Genomic DNA, 15,524 nt, shown 5'->3' with positions numbered 1-15,524 from the left:
TTATATGCAAGTCAATACTTTGTACTGAATTTAAATGTTCTTATTTAGAATCGTAGTTTAAATAAATCTACCGATTCTGATAAATACCTTCATTCAGATGAAGAAAGTGATAAAGGACAGAACCAAATTCAATCAGAAATGTCCAAATTACAAGAAATAGATATTGGTCCAGAACTTGAAGATAATGTAAAAGAATTGATTGAAGAAAATGAATCTCTTAGAAAAGGGATGCATGAAATACTTGATAGTGTACATAACCAAGATGGTAGTATACTATATATTTTAATAATCTTAAACACTTTGTTATATGGAAGCTGTACAATTAATTGTTTATTAATCACTATCTTATATAATGTTTCTATAGCATTGTTAGACAATTAAATAACTAATTTCTATTGAAAATATAAAAAAAATATGTACATTCATCTGGACATTAGGTGATTTGGATATACATATTATAAAAATATACAATTATACAATTAGATTTAATTAATTAGTTGATTAAAATTAAAAGTTACATAAAAAGCATTTTGAAGAAATTCCCAGTAGAGTAACACCTCCGAATTTTATTTACGTTGATTTACAATTCCAATTCTTCTTACACCTGAGTATCATAGTATATACTTATAGCTGCTTGACTCGTACAATAATTTTGTAAAATTTCTGAATTCTAGGATCAAGTGTCGTTCGAATTGAATGTAAAAGTTTGGAGAAACTATTAGAAGCTATGGATGCTAGACATGTAGCTGGATGGTATCAACCTGGTATGCGATTATTAGCACGGATTAATAATTTGGAGGGTGTAAACTCAAACTTAAGGCATCAACTTCATTCTCTACAGTAATTTTGATCAATTTCTTTTGATTGAATACTTGATTAATTTCTACAAAATTATCATTACTTTACTTATACAGTGATGTACTGACTGAAATCAAACAAGAACTTTTCAATACACAGAATGAAGTAAAACTTAAAAAATGTAATACAACTGAAGAAGTAAAAGAAGATGAACTTTCAGAGAATCTTAAAGAAGTAAATTGTAATAATAATTACTGAAATGTTTTATTTCTAAAAATTGTGTGTATAGTTACAGAATGAGCGAAACAAATCTCTTAAACTAGAAGAAGAAGTAAAATTATTTCAAAATAAATTTCAAAATTTGCGAGATGAAATGAAACTAGTAAATGATGAATATGATAATGAAAAATGTAGAATAAAATCGCTAGTCGATAAATTAGAACTAGAACTGAAAGCAGTAAGTAATAATGAAAACGACTTAAAAGAACGTTACACTGAATTAGAAAAATCATGGAAAGCATTACTCGAAGATCCTGATCAGATTAAACGTCAGCTTTCCTATAATGTCATTAAGTAAAATATTTATTTCTAACACGTGTAAATGTACTACTATCTATATTAATCAATTTTACAACTAGAGTTACAGGTTTGATGGAGGAATTACAAGTGTGTAAACGAATGTATCAATGTTGTCTTGAAACTGAACAACTTTTAAAGAAAGAAAAGCAAAAGGCTGTGGAAGACATTTGGGCCATTAAAACAGCAAATAGCAATGAAATTGAGAAATTATTAGAAATTCAAGTACATTTAAACAATTTAATATTAGATTTATATTTAAAATCAACATCAATCACTATTTCATTTTATTTACTGGTTATTATGATTCCCAGGAACATCAAAAGAATGAATTAAATAAGTTAAATGACCAAATGAAAAATGTTGTTGATATTAATGAACATAAGCAATTAAAAAATGATTTTGAAATTCTAACTGCTAAACATAGAGAAACATTACACTTGGTTCTGTTCAAGGTATTTATTAAAAATATATATTTTTTATTAGATCTTTTTAAATCGGTATGTCTTTATTTTTATTTTTTATTATACTTTTATTTAGAAAAATCAACAATCTGTTACATATAATAGCTCATAATAGCGTCATAACAGCGTTTTAGCGTATTTTAGTTAAATATATTATTAATTATAAAATAAAATATGATTACTGATTATTAAGTATAGTTACAATTGGAGAAAGTCCCTGGGCCATTATCATTTTAGCATTTGGGGAAGATTCAGGAGTAATGAGTAGAAGCAGAAGCTAGAAATGAAGAAGTTGGTATGTTGAAGAAGGCGATAGTGAGATTTATTGTTGTGTTGTTTAGTTATGTCATTCTTAAATGGGATTTTTGGATCATTATGAAGTGTGATATTTGTTATGAACGGAGGAGTATAAGTAATGAAGAATGAAGCGGAGTACTTTCTATTGGAATATTTGAATTTTATTTGTATTAGATATTTTAGCAGAGTCCCAAAGCCGGAGCCGGATGCCGGAAGTTTAAATAAATTTTAATATGCGATTATAAACAGAGATTTTCGTTTTTATGTTGAGTTTGGATAATTTATTAATGATATTTTAAATAGAGCGAATTTATGATTGAATGTAGTTTTTGTTTTTTTAAGTGTTTAGATCCGTTTAGTTTTTCGTCAAATAATAATCTTAGGGTTTTTACTGTATCTGAAAAGGTTATTTGTTTATTGTTGAGGAAAATTGGAGAACATAAGCCTTTTCTATGTGTAAATACTCTGTGGATAGATTTTGATTCCTTAATTTTTACCCGTTGGTTTAAGGGCTAGTTAATTGATAGAGTCTAAAGTGAATTATAAAGTGAAGGGGAGAGGACAACTCCTTGTAGCAAGCAACACTCACAAGTATTGGTGAGATGGTGAAGAGTTCTGATCCGGATCTAATCTAAGTAATGTTCACTTAGATTTCAAAGAACGGTAAGATGAAGGAGGTAAAAGTTTTTTTTTAATTTATATAGTAGGCCCAGATTACAGAACTTTATCGAAGGCCTGCAAGACGTCCAAAAAAATAGCTGCAGTGTATAACTTTTTTTCGATTGAGGATGAGATAGTGTCCGCAAATCTATTAATTTGGTGAATGATTGAATGTTTTACATGAAAACCGAACCGATCGCAGTTATTTGATTAGAGTAGCTATTTTAAAACGTGTGCTATTTTTGTTCTATAACATGATTAAATTTATTCAGTGATTAAATCAAGCTGTTCTGAAATTCTGTCATTTTTACATTCTAAACCTACGTAATAGTACAACTCATATTTAAGTAATAACAAATAGATTATGAACATAATTAATTCACATTTTAGTAGCTATATGATAAAAACAAAATTAAAATATATTTAGCTAAACATTATATTTAAAACTTAAAAATCCTTTAAAAATACCAATTCTTAGGAACTTCTATCAGTCATAATTGAGTAGATACCTATTAACAGTTACAAAATCATCATAATTAAAATACAGTTTAATATATGATATAAACAAAATAAAATTGATTTCAACATTATGGTATTTAAAACTTAACAATATAACAATTAAAAGTATAAATTCATAATAGTAACATTTTTCAGTTAAATTTAACAATTAGATAACCTAGGGATAACCATTTCAGTACCCACATATGGATGAAAAATTAAGTTAAGTATGTCATAATATTTAAACAATAAATAGCTTAAATAAAAAATAAAATAATAAACAATAAAAATGAGAAATTGGAACTTTTAAATTCATCTATTGCCTTGTTTATTGTGTCATAGGACCATGAATTTTCTATTTTTCTTTTGTAGTTTCTCACCATTGTAATCCTGATAAATTAATTGTTCTAAAAATCGTATACTTTTATTTAATGTACAGATGTAAATTAACGACATCGTCAACTTACCCGTGTCATCATGCCCCACACATTTTTTTTAAACATTTTAATTATTTATCATAACATGCAATTTATCATAGTTATCATAAATATATTCAAAATATAGGTAACTAGATGAATTACCCGTCGTTGCCGGGTTTAAGTATATAAATGTATGTAACGTGCCAAGATTAAATTTTGTTAAATCTATTGAAATTTAAATTAATTAAGATTTTTGAAATAATATTTTATACATATTAATTTATTGTTATATACTGTTGAATACATATAGCATCTCACTTCTCCGAATATTTTACCTTTTGTCAATAAGTTCATGGTCTTTTTGACTTTTAACCGAAACACTCTTGCAATTATATCATGTCGATCATATGATCTTTGACCGGGAAGTAAGAGCTCTTTTATCTCGTCCCAGCGAGGATTACATGTAAAAGTAATAAAAAGGTCAGGACGACCGTAATGTCTAACGTAGGTCATAGCATTTTGTGTTCTTTCGTGCATGTACCTTGGTCCACCAGTAAAAGTTGACGGGAGAATAACCATTTGGCCTAACTGATTAGCTTCTATGTCTCGTCGTCCAATCGCATCTTTTAAATCAATATAACTATCTGCACGTAATTTGGCTTGGTTGTTTTTGATGTAATTTAGTCTTTCAGTTTCAATTTTGGCGTATTCATTTACCAAATATTGACTGAAAAGAGAACGATAATTAACTAAATAGTGGTCTTCTCCTTATCTGACCATTATTCTATATTAGTGAAAACTTGATGCAGAGACAGTTTTTTTAAGCGGTAACTTGGTTTTTGGATCGCGTTGTGGTATATTGATTACATACCCATCATCCCTCCCCCCAACAAAACATTAAAGGATACTGCAGTGCGTCGTATGCTCGATGTATCTCACTGATACGGTGAAGCGAGTTACTTCGGTTTTCGAGGATGATGTCTCTTCGATCAAACTGCTGATCTACTAACACTAAAGCAACTTCATTTGCCGTTGGTGCATTATACCTGCCTCTATGTTCTTCTGGTGGTTTTTTATCTGCATGTATTACAACTTTAAATGACTCTGAAGGAGGTATTTTATCGATGGTAAATTGTAATGATCAATTGTAAATTATGCGGTGGCATGCCTAGTAAATCCAATGAGTTTAAAAACTCTGTTGGATAATTTACAACTTCAGTAGCATCGCAAACTGTAACTAAATTTGTATGACACCAAGTTTTCTGGTAACAAATTTTGTATCTTGAGATTCAATTCGTTGACCTCCACATTTTTTGCTACTAAAATTGCTCTTTCTGCCAGCCACTCGTGATTTGTGTATTGTCTGTGTATACTGGGACATATCTGGTCAATGAGAGCATCTTCCGAATAAATGATTGTGCAGAAATCGTTCGGTAATTTTATACATCCCGTTTCATCTGTAGTAACTTTTCCCATCTCCAATATCTAACAATTGTTTTGAGAATCTTTTGCACGCAGCTTTTTTTGATTGAATCGAAATCGAAGTATCGAAATCGTTCGCTATCTATCTTTATATATATTTCGACCATGAATTGTTGACAAAGCTTATGCATCGTAAAATAACTTAGTCCTGATCGCGTCTAATCATCAACCGTTATGCATAATAATTTTTTGAACTATCATTCTTATTTGTTTTGGCACCTGTTGCGGGATCTTTTTGTTTAATATTTATGCAATACCCGTCATTTACTACCAAAAATAAAATGAATAGTTTTTAAATAGTTTTTAATAGTTTTTTAATAGTTTTATTTAATATTATCGACCTGGTCAAAAAATATTAAATCGATTTCAACCCTTTAAATTCAAAATTTCGAAAAATTCTTTCCTAGCGCACGTCTACATCATAATAGCTATCTGTATGCCAAATTTCAGCCAGATCCGTCCAATGGTTTGAGCTGTGCGTTGATAGTAGTCAATCAGCTTACTGTTTTATATATACAGATTTTCATTAGATAATTTTGTTTTCTGGTAGTTTTTGACTCTTTTTAAAACTGAGAAGGATCTCTCTCCGCTAGCATTTAAACATGGTATAAATATAAAAAGTTTTAAAGCTATTTCTACAATAGAAAATGAATTGTTTAACTTTGATACTATTAATAATTGAAGAAAACTGTGTATAGATAATTTTCCATCTTCTGAAAAATACTTCATTATTATTTTATAATCTCATTCTCAAGTTTCGGTTGTAAATACTATAAATATTTACTAATTGCTTTGATTTTTCTCGTAAAATGTCATCGTCAATTCCTTCCACATTAAAAAAAAAAAAATACCCAAACAACTCATTTATTTTAATATATGTATTTGTATGCACTATCCACTCATAATGATTGAAAATAAAATATTGGGCACGTTTGTTTTCCAGTCAATCGTGATTTGTGAATCGAACTCGACAACGACAACTATGACCACGAGACTCGAGAGGGGGAGATATAACAAAAACAATTGCTTGGCAGCTTGTAAATAAATTATTTGAAACTATTAATATCAAATTTAATAATCGGATGGTTGTAAATTATAATACACACATAGAGATATATAAGAAATACAATCAACACAATATTATGTCAGTGTAACGAAAATAAAAATGTATAGGTCCGAGCGCTAAATAATAATAATATGGTTTTACCCTTAATATGCTGAACACCCACAGACGAAATAACTCAGCGGTTTAATATAAAATAATATAACTATTATAATTATAATATATATATTTTATATTATAATACTATATAATTGTTATTAATATTTTTCAATAATAAATTAATAATTTTTCCTAAAAACTAGTATATACTCGTACATTAGAAAATTTCAAAACTTTTGTTGATGCCATCAAAAAATTGTCGCCCCTAAAATTTTGCCGCCCGTGGTAGCTGCCCCCTTATCCCCCTTAACCCGACACTGAATGTTGTCATTCGTATCGAAACCAAAATTGATCGGCCAAGTTGTTTAAAAAAATCAATTTTGAGGCCGATTTTCTACATAACCGGTTTCATTTATTTATTTTTGAGAAACATTTTAGTTTATTTCTATAATTAGGTATTATAGAAATACAATGCTATTGTATTATTTTTTTAGTGATAAGACTATATTATTATGAATTAAGATCATGATACAGTCATCCTGACTTGTTTTATTAACAAAGTTAATATTAAATTATAATTATACGTTTATCTATATTTTATTGTTTGCAAATGAAAAATTTTAAAAATATTTTGTGTAATATCCTTGAACATCGGAGATAAAGTGAACATCGAAATTAAAACATCGGTAAACGTGACACATCGATGAAAACTTCAACATCAATATTGAAAATTTTTAGCTTAAAACATCGATGTTTCCAAAACATTGATGTTTTTTTTTATATTCCTAGACACAACCCTGGTTATCACTTATAAATATTGTTGAGGGGAAAATAACTTATAAAAAAAAATAATAGTTTTTTTTTTGTTAACAATTTAATATAACGTATCCGACCCAGTGACAAATACATATAGTGTAAAATATTTGTTTTTACCCGGTAGCAACATACTAAGGGGTAACATTGCACCTTAGCACCCCCCTCTAGATCCGCGCCTGACGCGACCCCCAAGTTGAAATCCAGTGGTTTAATTAAAATCGTGGTTATCGCGACTTGTTCACGACTGTGCCACGCTGTACTGTCGCACTGATTATCAACAATTGTAAAGCCGCATTTACATGGTTCACTTTTGATAATTATTTTGGATGAATCATCCAAAGTGAATAAATAATGAACAATGTAAACATTAAATCATCAAAAGTAATCATCCTCGTTGAACGATGAACGAAGTTCGATCGAGTCCTACTTTCCTTCCTTTTGAGGTAATCATCCACATTGAATCATCAAAAGTGAATTATGTAAACACTACTTTCATCTTCAATATCAGTAAATGTTAAAATATATGTTTTTATTTTTGATAAGAGAATCGCAGTAATTAGTTATCAGTTTATCACAACACTTTCAATACATAATAATTATTTATTAATAGTCGTAACCGTTGCAATTGTTTTAATAAGACGTGTAAACCATTTTTTATTAAGTACATGGGTTTTAAATGGAAAGATGACCATACTCCATTAATACTTAGTTTAATGGGAGATCGCCAATATCTGTGGAATACAAAAGTACCAGAATATTAGAATAAAGTATGTATAATTTGTTTTTATTTTACAATGAAAATAATTTCATGCCTATGGTTTGTGTAAAAATTTGATTAGGACAGAGCTAAATTTTGATGGATTGACAGTAGATGACTTAAAGTAGCTACATTAACAAAACTAACTAACTAACTAACTATTTACTTAAATAAAAAAATAATAATAATAGAAAATAACTATTATCATTGGTATCTATAACAATTAATGATAATAATAAATAATTAATAATGATAGTACCATTCAATAATAAAGTATGTGATTATCTAAAATGAAGCATGTAAACGCGGCTTTAATGAAATATCTATTTTAGTCATTGTGCGTCGCATTTATAAGAAATCATCATAAATCTTATCATTAATTATAATTTATAAGTAATTTTTGTGTAAACGCTATTACGCAAATAAAAAAAAAACTATTTGTAACTAATTTGTATAACTCAATTATTTGTTAAATATTTATAACAATGTATGACTTGAAACTTAGCTTACTCTACCATGTGAATGTTGTGACTACCAAAATGTTGGGGCTTGGAGCAAAATAGTCCCAATGCCCCTCCCCCTCGACGATACAGGGTATCGGCTATAAAATTGATATTTAATCTATATATATATTTATATAATTGAACAATGATATTTACTGGAATTCGCCCGAAGTAAAACAACAGGGTTTAAAAATTTTGGTGTGAAGAGATTTTTTGGAAGATTCTTTTTTTCTGGTTATTTAGGTTCTACATACTTGTGCGTACGATGAGTTTCAAAAATAATTAGTACAATTTCTGCGGGAGCGTGAATAATAGTTGTTGATAATATTTATCAAGCGTATATAAATCGGTAGATTAAGTTTATATTAATATATGCATAAAATAAGAAAAATCATTTTTAATTATAGGAAGATACATTAAAACTAGCAATAGAAAGATTAATGACCGAAGTAACTATTTTAAAAGATCAAAGACAAAATGTTGTAATTGAAGTTGCCACATTTTATGAAACTGATGATGAATTAACATCCTTGAAGGCAGAGAATGTTATTTATAAACAAAGAACAGAACATTCTGAAAAGATGTACTCGCTTTTAAAAGGTAATTTATGTATACTATTTTACAAAATAAAATTCTATCAAATTGCTTACATCTTTAAGATCAAATGGAAGAAATGGAATCTAGATGTAAAAGTCTTGAGCAAAATCTGAGTAATATGCTAGAAGTAAATTTACAATGTCAGACTGAGGAAGTGCGTTTACGTGAAAGAACAGTGAATATGATAGATGAATCAGAGTATGCACAGATGGCTGATAAATTAAAAGATGCTCAAAATAATTTAGTAAGTAATAATTTAAAATAACACGTTACATGGTAAATTGTTCACTAAATTATTATGAATTTGGTATGGAAATTACTAACATTATTTAACATTATCTAATATCAATCGGAAAATATTAATTATTGTTTCAATGTATACGAATTTATTGTTATTTATAATTTATTCAACATATTTAATACACAAAGTGTATCTTTATAATGTTAGGAAGAAGCTGTTAATGAACGAACTAGATTATTAAGAATATTAGAGATAACTCAAAATCAAGTACGTGATCTTGAACAACATCACAAACGACTAAATCATCAGCATGATGTAATGCAAAGACGTGTCATCGAGTTACAAGCTTTAAGTGACGAAAAGTCAACGATTGGTTAGATAAGCTGTTATTCAACTTGTATTTTAACTCATAACTGTTAGAGGGTTTTCACACTCATCGATATTATCGATTTTTGTATTGGTATCGTTGTCGGTAGAAGTAAAATAGTGTGGTTTTAAATGGATGGTTTTCACATTGACACAGATCTGATAAAAATATCGTTTTAGTGTAACGATATCATCGTGCATGTCGGACAGACGACCAGTATCGGATGATATTTTTATCGTTCCGATTTCAATGAATAATACAAAGAGATGGTTGGTTATCACCAAGGTTAGGATTTTATAGCACTTAAAATTGCATAAATATGCGCTATAATATTACCTTAAAAATCGCTAAATAAGCTCTAAAAATATGCAATAAAAACATCAAAATATGAAAAAAAAAAAGGAAATTTATTATTTAACAATTTTGTACGAGCACACGAGACGATTGTGGGCTAAAGATGTTAAGTTCGTGAACGAATAGTTCATTTGAACTATTCACTTTGATAAACTATTCTGAACTGTTTCAGTACCTGTAACTTAACAGTTCACAGTTCGAAAAAACTTGGTAGCATTGTAGAAATTAAATAGTTCGTAAACTTCTTTAAAAATTCTCTGTGGTTCGTTGTTCGAATTCCGGTAAATTTAAACAGCTGTTTACAATTAGATAACCAATACTTAATTGCCCATAAGTAGTATGAACTACTACTAACCTGTGTACTGCTCTACTAATAGTGATAAAACGAAAAGTTTGTTTCCAAACAATATCAGTATGATCAATAAAATTAGTGAACTAGGTGAACTTAAGAATAGTTAATTTGAATGAACTGTGAACTAATGAACTATTCACAAAAATGAACTAAACTTTCCATCTCTAATATGGACTGTATAATACGAATTCTACACTCGTTCGTTGATAATCAACTATTAGTAGATTTAGTAAAAATCGACAAAAAAAACCCAACAAAATCAGCAGGTAACAAAAATTAGAACCAAATAACTAACACGAAATTATCATAATATTAAATTATACCTACCTATATATTAACGCTGTAATTTTACAGCGTTGTATCAACGAGATCGGTTTATTTACTTAATCTATACATTTATAATTTAAATGAAAATTTAATTTAAAATTTTGAATCTTGAAAATTCGATCGACAAAAATCAAAAAACACGTTTACCAAAATACAATTTCATGAAAAATGCCCGATTTTGATTAAAACAGAGGTAAAATTCAAAAAAGGCTCAAAAAATCCAAAAAAAAATCACTAAAAACTAAAAAATGCAAAATATGCAAAAACAAAGCAAAATAAAATTTTTTATTTGAGTTCTCTGTATCATGAAACACATTTTTAGCTTACTCTGCTATATTTTAAGCATTTTATAAGAAATATGCAAATGCTATAAAATCCCAATCCTGGTTATCACACATGACCGATAATATTGTTCCGAAATGGTTTTGTCAATTTTCAATTAGTTTGTTCATTATTTTGATGGTAAACATAAACACGGATTTCATGGTTCATACAAATATAATTATTCCACAATTTGATCAATTGATAATTATAATTTTTTTAATAATATTATCATTAAAATTAGTTTTTCCTATGATATTCCAACTTAATTGAATTGGTGGAATCTAATGATTTCTAATAATTTGTTAAAATTTGTAGAAAATGCACCTTCCATGAATCTAATTTCTAACATAGGATGAACCCAATACCTCTTTGTTGAGGATTGTTAATTCAAATTAAATTTTTTTTCGAAAACGTAAATGCGAGCAACAAGCTGTGCTAACCTTTTTTTTATTGTTATTAATTTTAAGTAATTAAAAAGGATTCTCATTCAAGTTAGGTTATAGGAACTTCAAACTAGTATTTTACAAAATAACGTACACGTACGAACTGAGTACGAAAATCTGCAATTAGGTCATATCGTTCCCCATCACCGACAATAATATCAGTCGTAATATAGAAGCAATATCAGAACCATATTTTAAGACATTTTTACTAGGTGACACTTCAACAAAATTGTCTACCAGAGGAACAAATAAGAAAAATCAACTCCAGTCATGACAGTCGTGTTGGTTAGGGGTACTATCATTCACCACTGGGTAGCATTCAGTTATCACGGGGCACTAATGCCACGTATTTTTTATGTAAAATAATGCTCTGTATAATGCAATATTCGATATCGTTCAACACCACCGACGATAATATCTGTCGATAATATCAATGAGTATGAATACATTCTTACAATTGTATATATCCGTAGACAAATTAATGCGTGAGATTGCCAACCACGAAGCCGTTCAGATGACATCTGCTGTTGAAGAGACAAAACTTAAAACTATAATTCAAGACCAACAAACCGTAATTGCAGGTTTAGAATGTAAAAATGACAGAATTTCAGAACAGCATGATTTAATCACTGAACGTTATAGAACAAAAATAGCGTAAGATAAAAGTATTTTAAATCCTATATACTATACATTAATTTTTTTAGGTTCCAAATGGAGCAAAGGATTTTATGGTTTTATTTCTTTTATTATTTTTTATTTTTACACTGTAGCATTTCTCAAAATCGTTATACTAAAGAAATTAGTTATTGTTTCATTCAAACTCAATACATCCATTATCATTATCCAGTCCGAGAACCAAAGGGACAAAGATTGAACTTCTACCACCATTATCCTACCGTTTTTTATTTTTATTTGTTTATTTTTATATAATAGTTTTGTTTTTCCGCAAAATAATCGCTCTCTTATAAAATAATCCTAAAATCCTAATCAATGATATAACTGTTAAAATATTAGTAAAGCAATTTCATATACTTTTATAAAGCGAAATATCTATAAAAAAAATGTTTAAATAAGAATTTTTGCTTTTAGCTTTAAAGATAATTTTCAAAGAGTAATTTTTAGGATATGCAGGAAGACTCTTGCATCCCCTGAATATTATTTTATTTGTTTAAAATTCAGTAGTCCAGTTAAATTGAACAAAAAATTGGCAAAGTTCGGAACTAATTCCTCGAAAGCTGAATTTTGGCATACAAATATTTTATACCTTACTAATAAACATACTAAAAGTTCTGATATCTACCCCTTATGCATAGTCCACCGACTCTTTTGAAAGGGACGCGCACTTCTTTCACTAATTTCGTTTATAACTCGTCAACTGTTAAAGTTACAATAAAAATACTTATGACTTATGAGAATAAATAAATTTTTAATATCAATTAGTTGCGTTAGGTATTATTATAGTAAATATTATATGTTTAAAAAAAAAAGATTTTATATTTTTAATTTTTTACATTTTTTTTTAAGCAAAATCTTTATTAAACATAAATATTATGTGTTATATATTTTAGCTTACATTTTTTATCGTGTGTTATAATTATAACATAGCAGACAAATTTTTGCAGAGGATTTGTCGCAGGACCATGATAATTTTATATTGTGTTTTACAGTCGATTGGAAAAAATCATTTTTGAACTACAAAGACGCTATCATGGAACAATACCATTAGTAACTGAACAGATTTGGGTTCAACACAAACAAAAACTTGAAGAAGCGTTTACAATTACTTATAGGAAGTGGCTTTATGACCATGAGCCAAGCAATGTCAATGAAATAGTGTTTATTCCAACAAAAACATCTGAAGATTATCGTTCAAAATATACACAATTAAAATTAAAGGTAGATAAACAACATTAAATGTATAACTTTATATTTACATAGGTAATAAAAGTTAATTTATAATTTTAGCAACTTAAAGTAAAATTAACTTGTGATGATTTATACAAGAAAAACCAACTTTTTTTGGAATGTATTGAAAAACAAAACTGTTTTATCGAAAGCCTTGAAAAAGAAATTATGCGAATGGACTCTGATTGTATGAGTAATTATTTATCATGGGGAATTCAAGACTTTTGTATAGATACAAAACAACAAACAAAAAAACTTGATAAACAGATTAGTGTACAGTCTGAAAATAGTTTTAAATATTTTGAAGGAAAGTTGGAAGACCTTAATAAGCAATTAGAAATGGTAAGCAAGATTTTTATTCATTAAATATTTAAATATCTAATAAACTTAATTCATGTCACAAAGGCAAATAACAATATTCTAATTGAAAAAGAAAATAATAATTCTGCGATTCAAAAACTACAAATGACATTGAAAGAATTAGAAAATACAAAAGCTCGTTTAGAAAAAGAAATAATTGAAAAAGATGATCATATAAGAAAGTTGGCCATTGAATTAGCAGCTAATAATGTATCTGAAACAAATTCACAAAACCCTGCTTTATTGGCTACAATAGAAAGTTTAGAAACGATTATTAATCAGAAAGAAGAAACCATAAATAGACTTCAGGAGTTATTAAAAGAAAGTCGAGAAGATCATACTAAGGAGATAATTGAATTGCAAAAAAAAACCGAAGCACAACATTTTGATAATAAAGAGAAGTATGTTTTATTTTATAATATACAAAGGTGATAGATAATAAAATCAGTTGTATTTTATTAATAAAATATAATATTCATGCATAAATGCATGTATCAATGTTTTTATCATTTTTAATTTATTATATTATTATTATATTATGTTTTGTATTACATACTATGCTATATTTTTTTATGCAATGTTATTTTATTCCATTTAATCCAATTATGTCATATGAAAATAATAATATTTTATTAATTAATCTATTATGAATAGGCTTAGGGACTTCTAGCATTTGCATATTTTTTTTTAATTATTGTTAAATATAGCAGAGTGCGAAATAAATTTGTCCTCGGTGCCATGATATCAAATCTAAAATTTGTATGTGCATATTTTTGCATATTTGATAGATTATGCAGGATAGTGCATATTTTAAAATTATTATGCTTATTTTGCATATTTTGACAAATTTTTCTAATTTAAAATTAAAAACTATAGATACATATAACTATATATAAATATATTTCAACCTATCGAAAAAAAATTTACTAAGGGCCATTTTATCAATCATCAGTTAAATAGTAGATTAACTAATCTTTGTTTTAAATTAACTGAAGATTAAAATAATTTCAATTTTATCAATTATTTATTTATCAATCAAATTTAATCGTGGTTGATTTTTATAATCTGAAGATTTACTATTAATAAAAGTAAGCTATGGCACTATTATAAACATGTTGTTACCTTCATATTAATAAAAAGTTTGGTTTTAAACAAAAATGTGCTATTATCTATGATAATAAGAACTTAAACTAAGTTTAAGTACTTTAACTGATCAAAATATCTCGGTTAACTTAATCTGTGGTTGAAGTCTAGTTAAAAATTAACCAATTGATAATAAAATCATATTTTTAATTTAAATGAAGTTTAAACTTTAAACCGAATTAAAATTGTCTTAACTGATGGTTGATAAAATGGCCCTAAGAGTATTTAATACTTCCAGTAATATGCTATCTGCAAACTACCTCTCATATCTTGTTATAATTTTAGTGCAAGTATAAATAATACTATACCTATTTTTATATCGACCGTATAACCCGCTGGATATCAATTAAGATAATAATCGATAAAGAATAATAGATTATTTGTTTAGTGTTCAGTTCAGTCGATTATTATCCATCGTTGTTTTTGCGTCACGCAACCACAGAACGTCGAATCATACGTAAAACGTCGTACGCGTATATTTTGTAACATTGTTTAATGCCAAAAGTACAACAGTCTACGAGTAGCCGAATACAAAGCTTTATTTCGGAATTTAAAGAAACATTTAAATCCGATGGACACTTTTTATTTTGTGTATTATGTGGTCATTTTTTTTTTTTTTTTAATGCATATAAATGCATATTATAATGCTTATTTTAATGATTTTAAAAGCATATTTGCA

At 27.7% G+C, this 15,524-nt stretch overlaps 1 protein-coding gene across 3 annotated transcripts in view; it reads left to right on the top strand.

Annotated features, from left to right (window-relative positions):
• Positions 1-15,524, top strand: part of LOC112684167 (golgin subfamily B member 1-like) — a 30,892-nt gene that overhangs the window by 11,748 nt on the left and 3,620 nt on the right. For all 3 annotated transcript variants that reach the window (XM_025555521.1, XM_025555523.1, XM_025555522.1), the window contains 13 exons: positions 49-265; positions 675-840; positions 915-1,032; positions 1,088-1,371; positions 1,437-1,599; positions 1,689-1,829; positions 8,840-9,032; positions 9,092-9,273; positions 9,478-9,643; positions 11,911-12,091; positions 13,105-13,333; positions 13,403-13,684; positions 13,748-14,103. In XM_025555521.1, the coding sequence (XP_025411306.1) occupies positions 49-265; positions 675-840; positions 915-1,032; positions 1,088-1,371; positions 1,437-1,599; positions 1,689-1,829; positions 8,840-9,032; positions 9,092-9,273; positions 9,478-9,643; positions 11,911-12,091; positions 13,105-13,333; positions 13,403-13,684; positions 13,748-14,103 (2,678 nt within the window). The remainder of the gene's footprint in view (positions 1-48; positions 266-674; positions 841-914; positions 1,033-1,087; positions 1,372-1,436; positions 1,600-1,688; positions 1,830-8,839; positions 9,033-9,091; positions 9,274-9,477; positions 9,644-11,910; positions 12,092-13,104; positions 13,334-13,402; positions 13,685-13,747; positions 14,104-15,524) is intronic.

This window comes from Sipha flava, unplaced genomic scaffold, assembly GCF_003268045.1.
Source record: "Sipha flava isolate LNK unplaced genomic scaffold, YSA_version1 242_pilon_pilon, whole genome shotgun sequence".
Taxonomy (NCBI): domain Eukaryota; kingdom Metazoa; phylum Arthropoda; class Insecta; order Hemiptera; family Aphididae; genus Sipha; species Sipha flava.
Note: the sequence above shows the minus strand (reverse complement) of the source record. Positions and strands in the feature narration are given on the sequence as shown.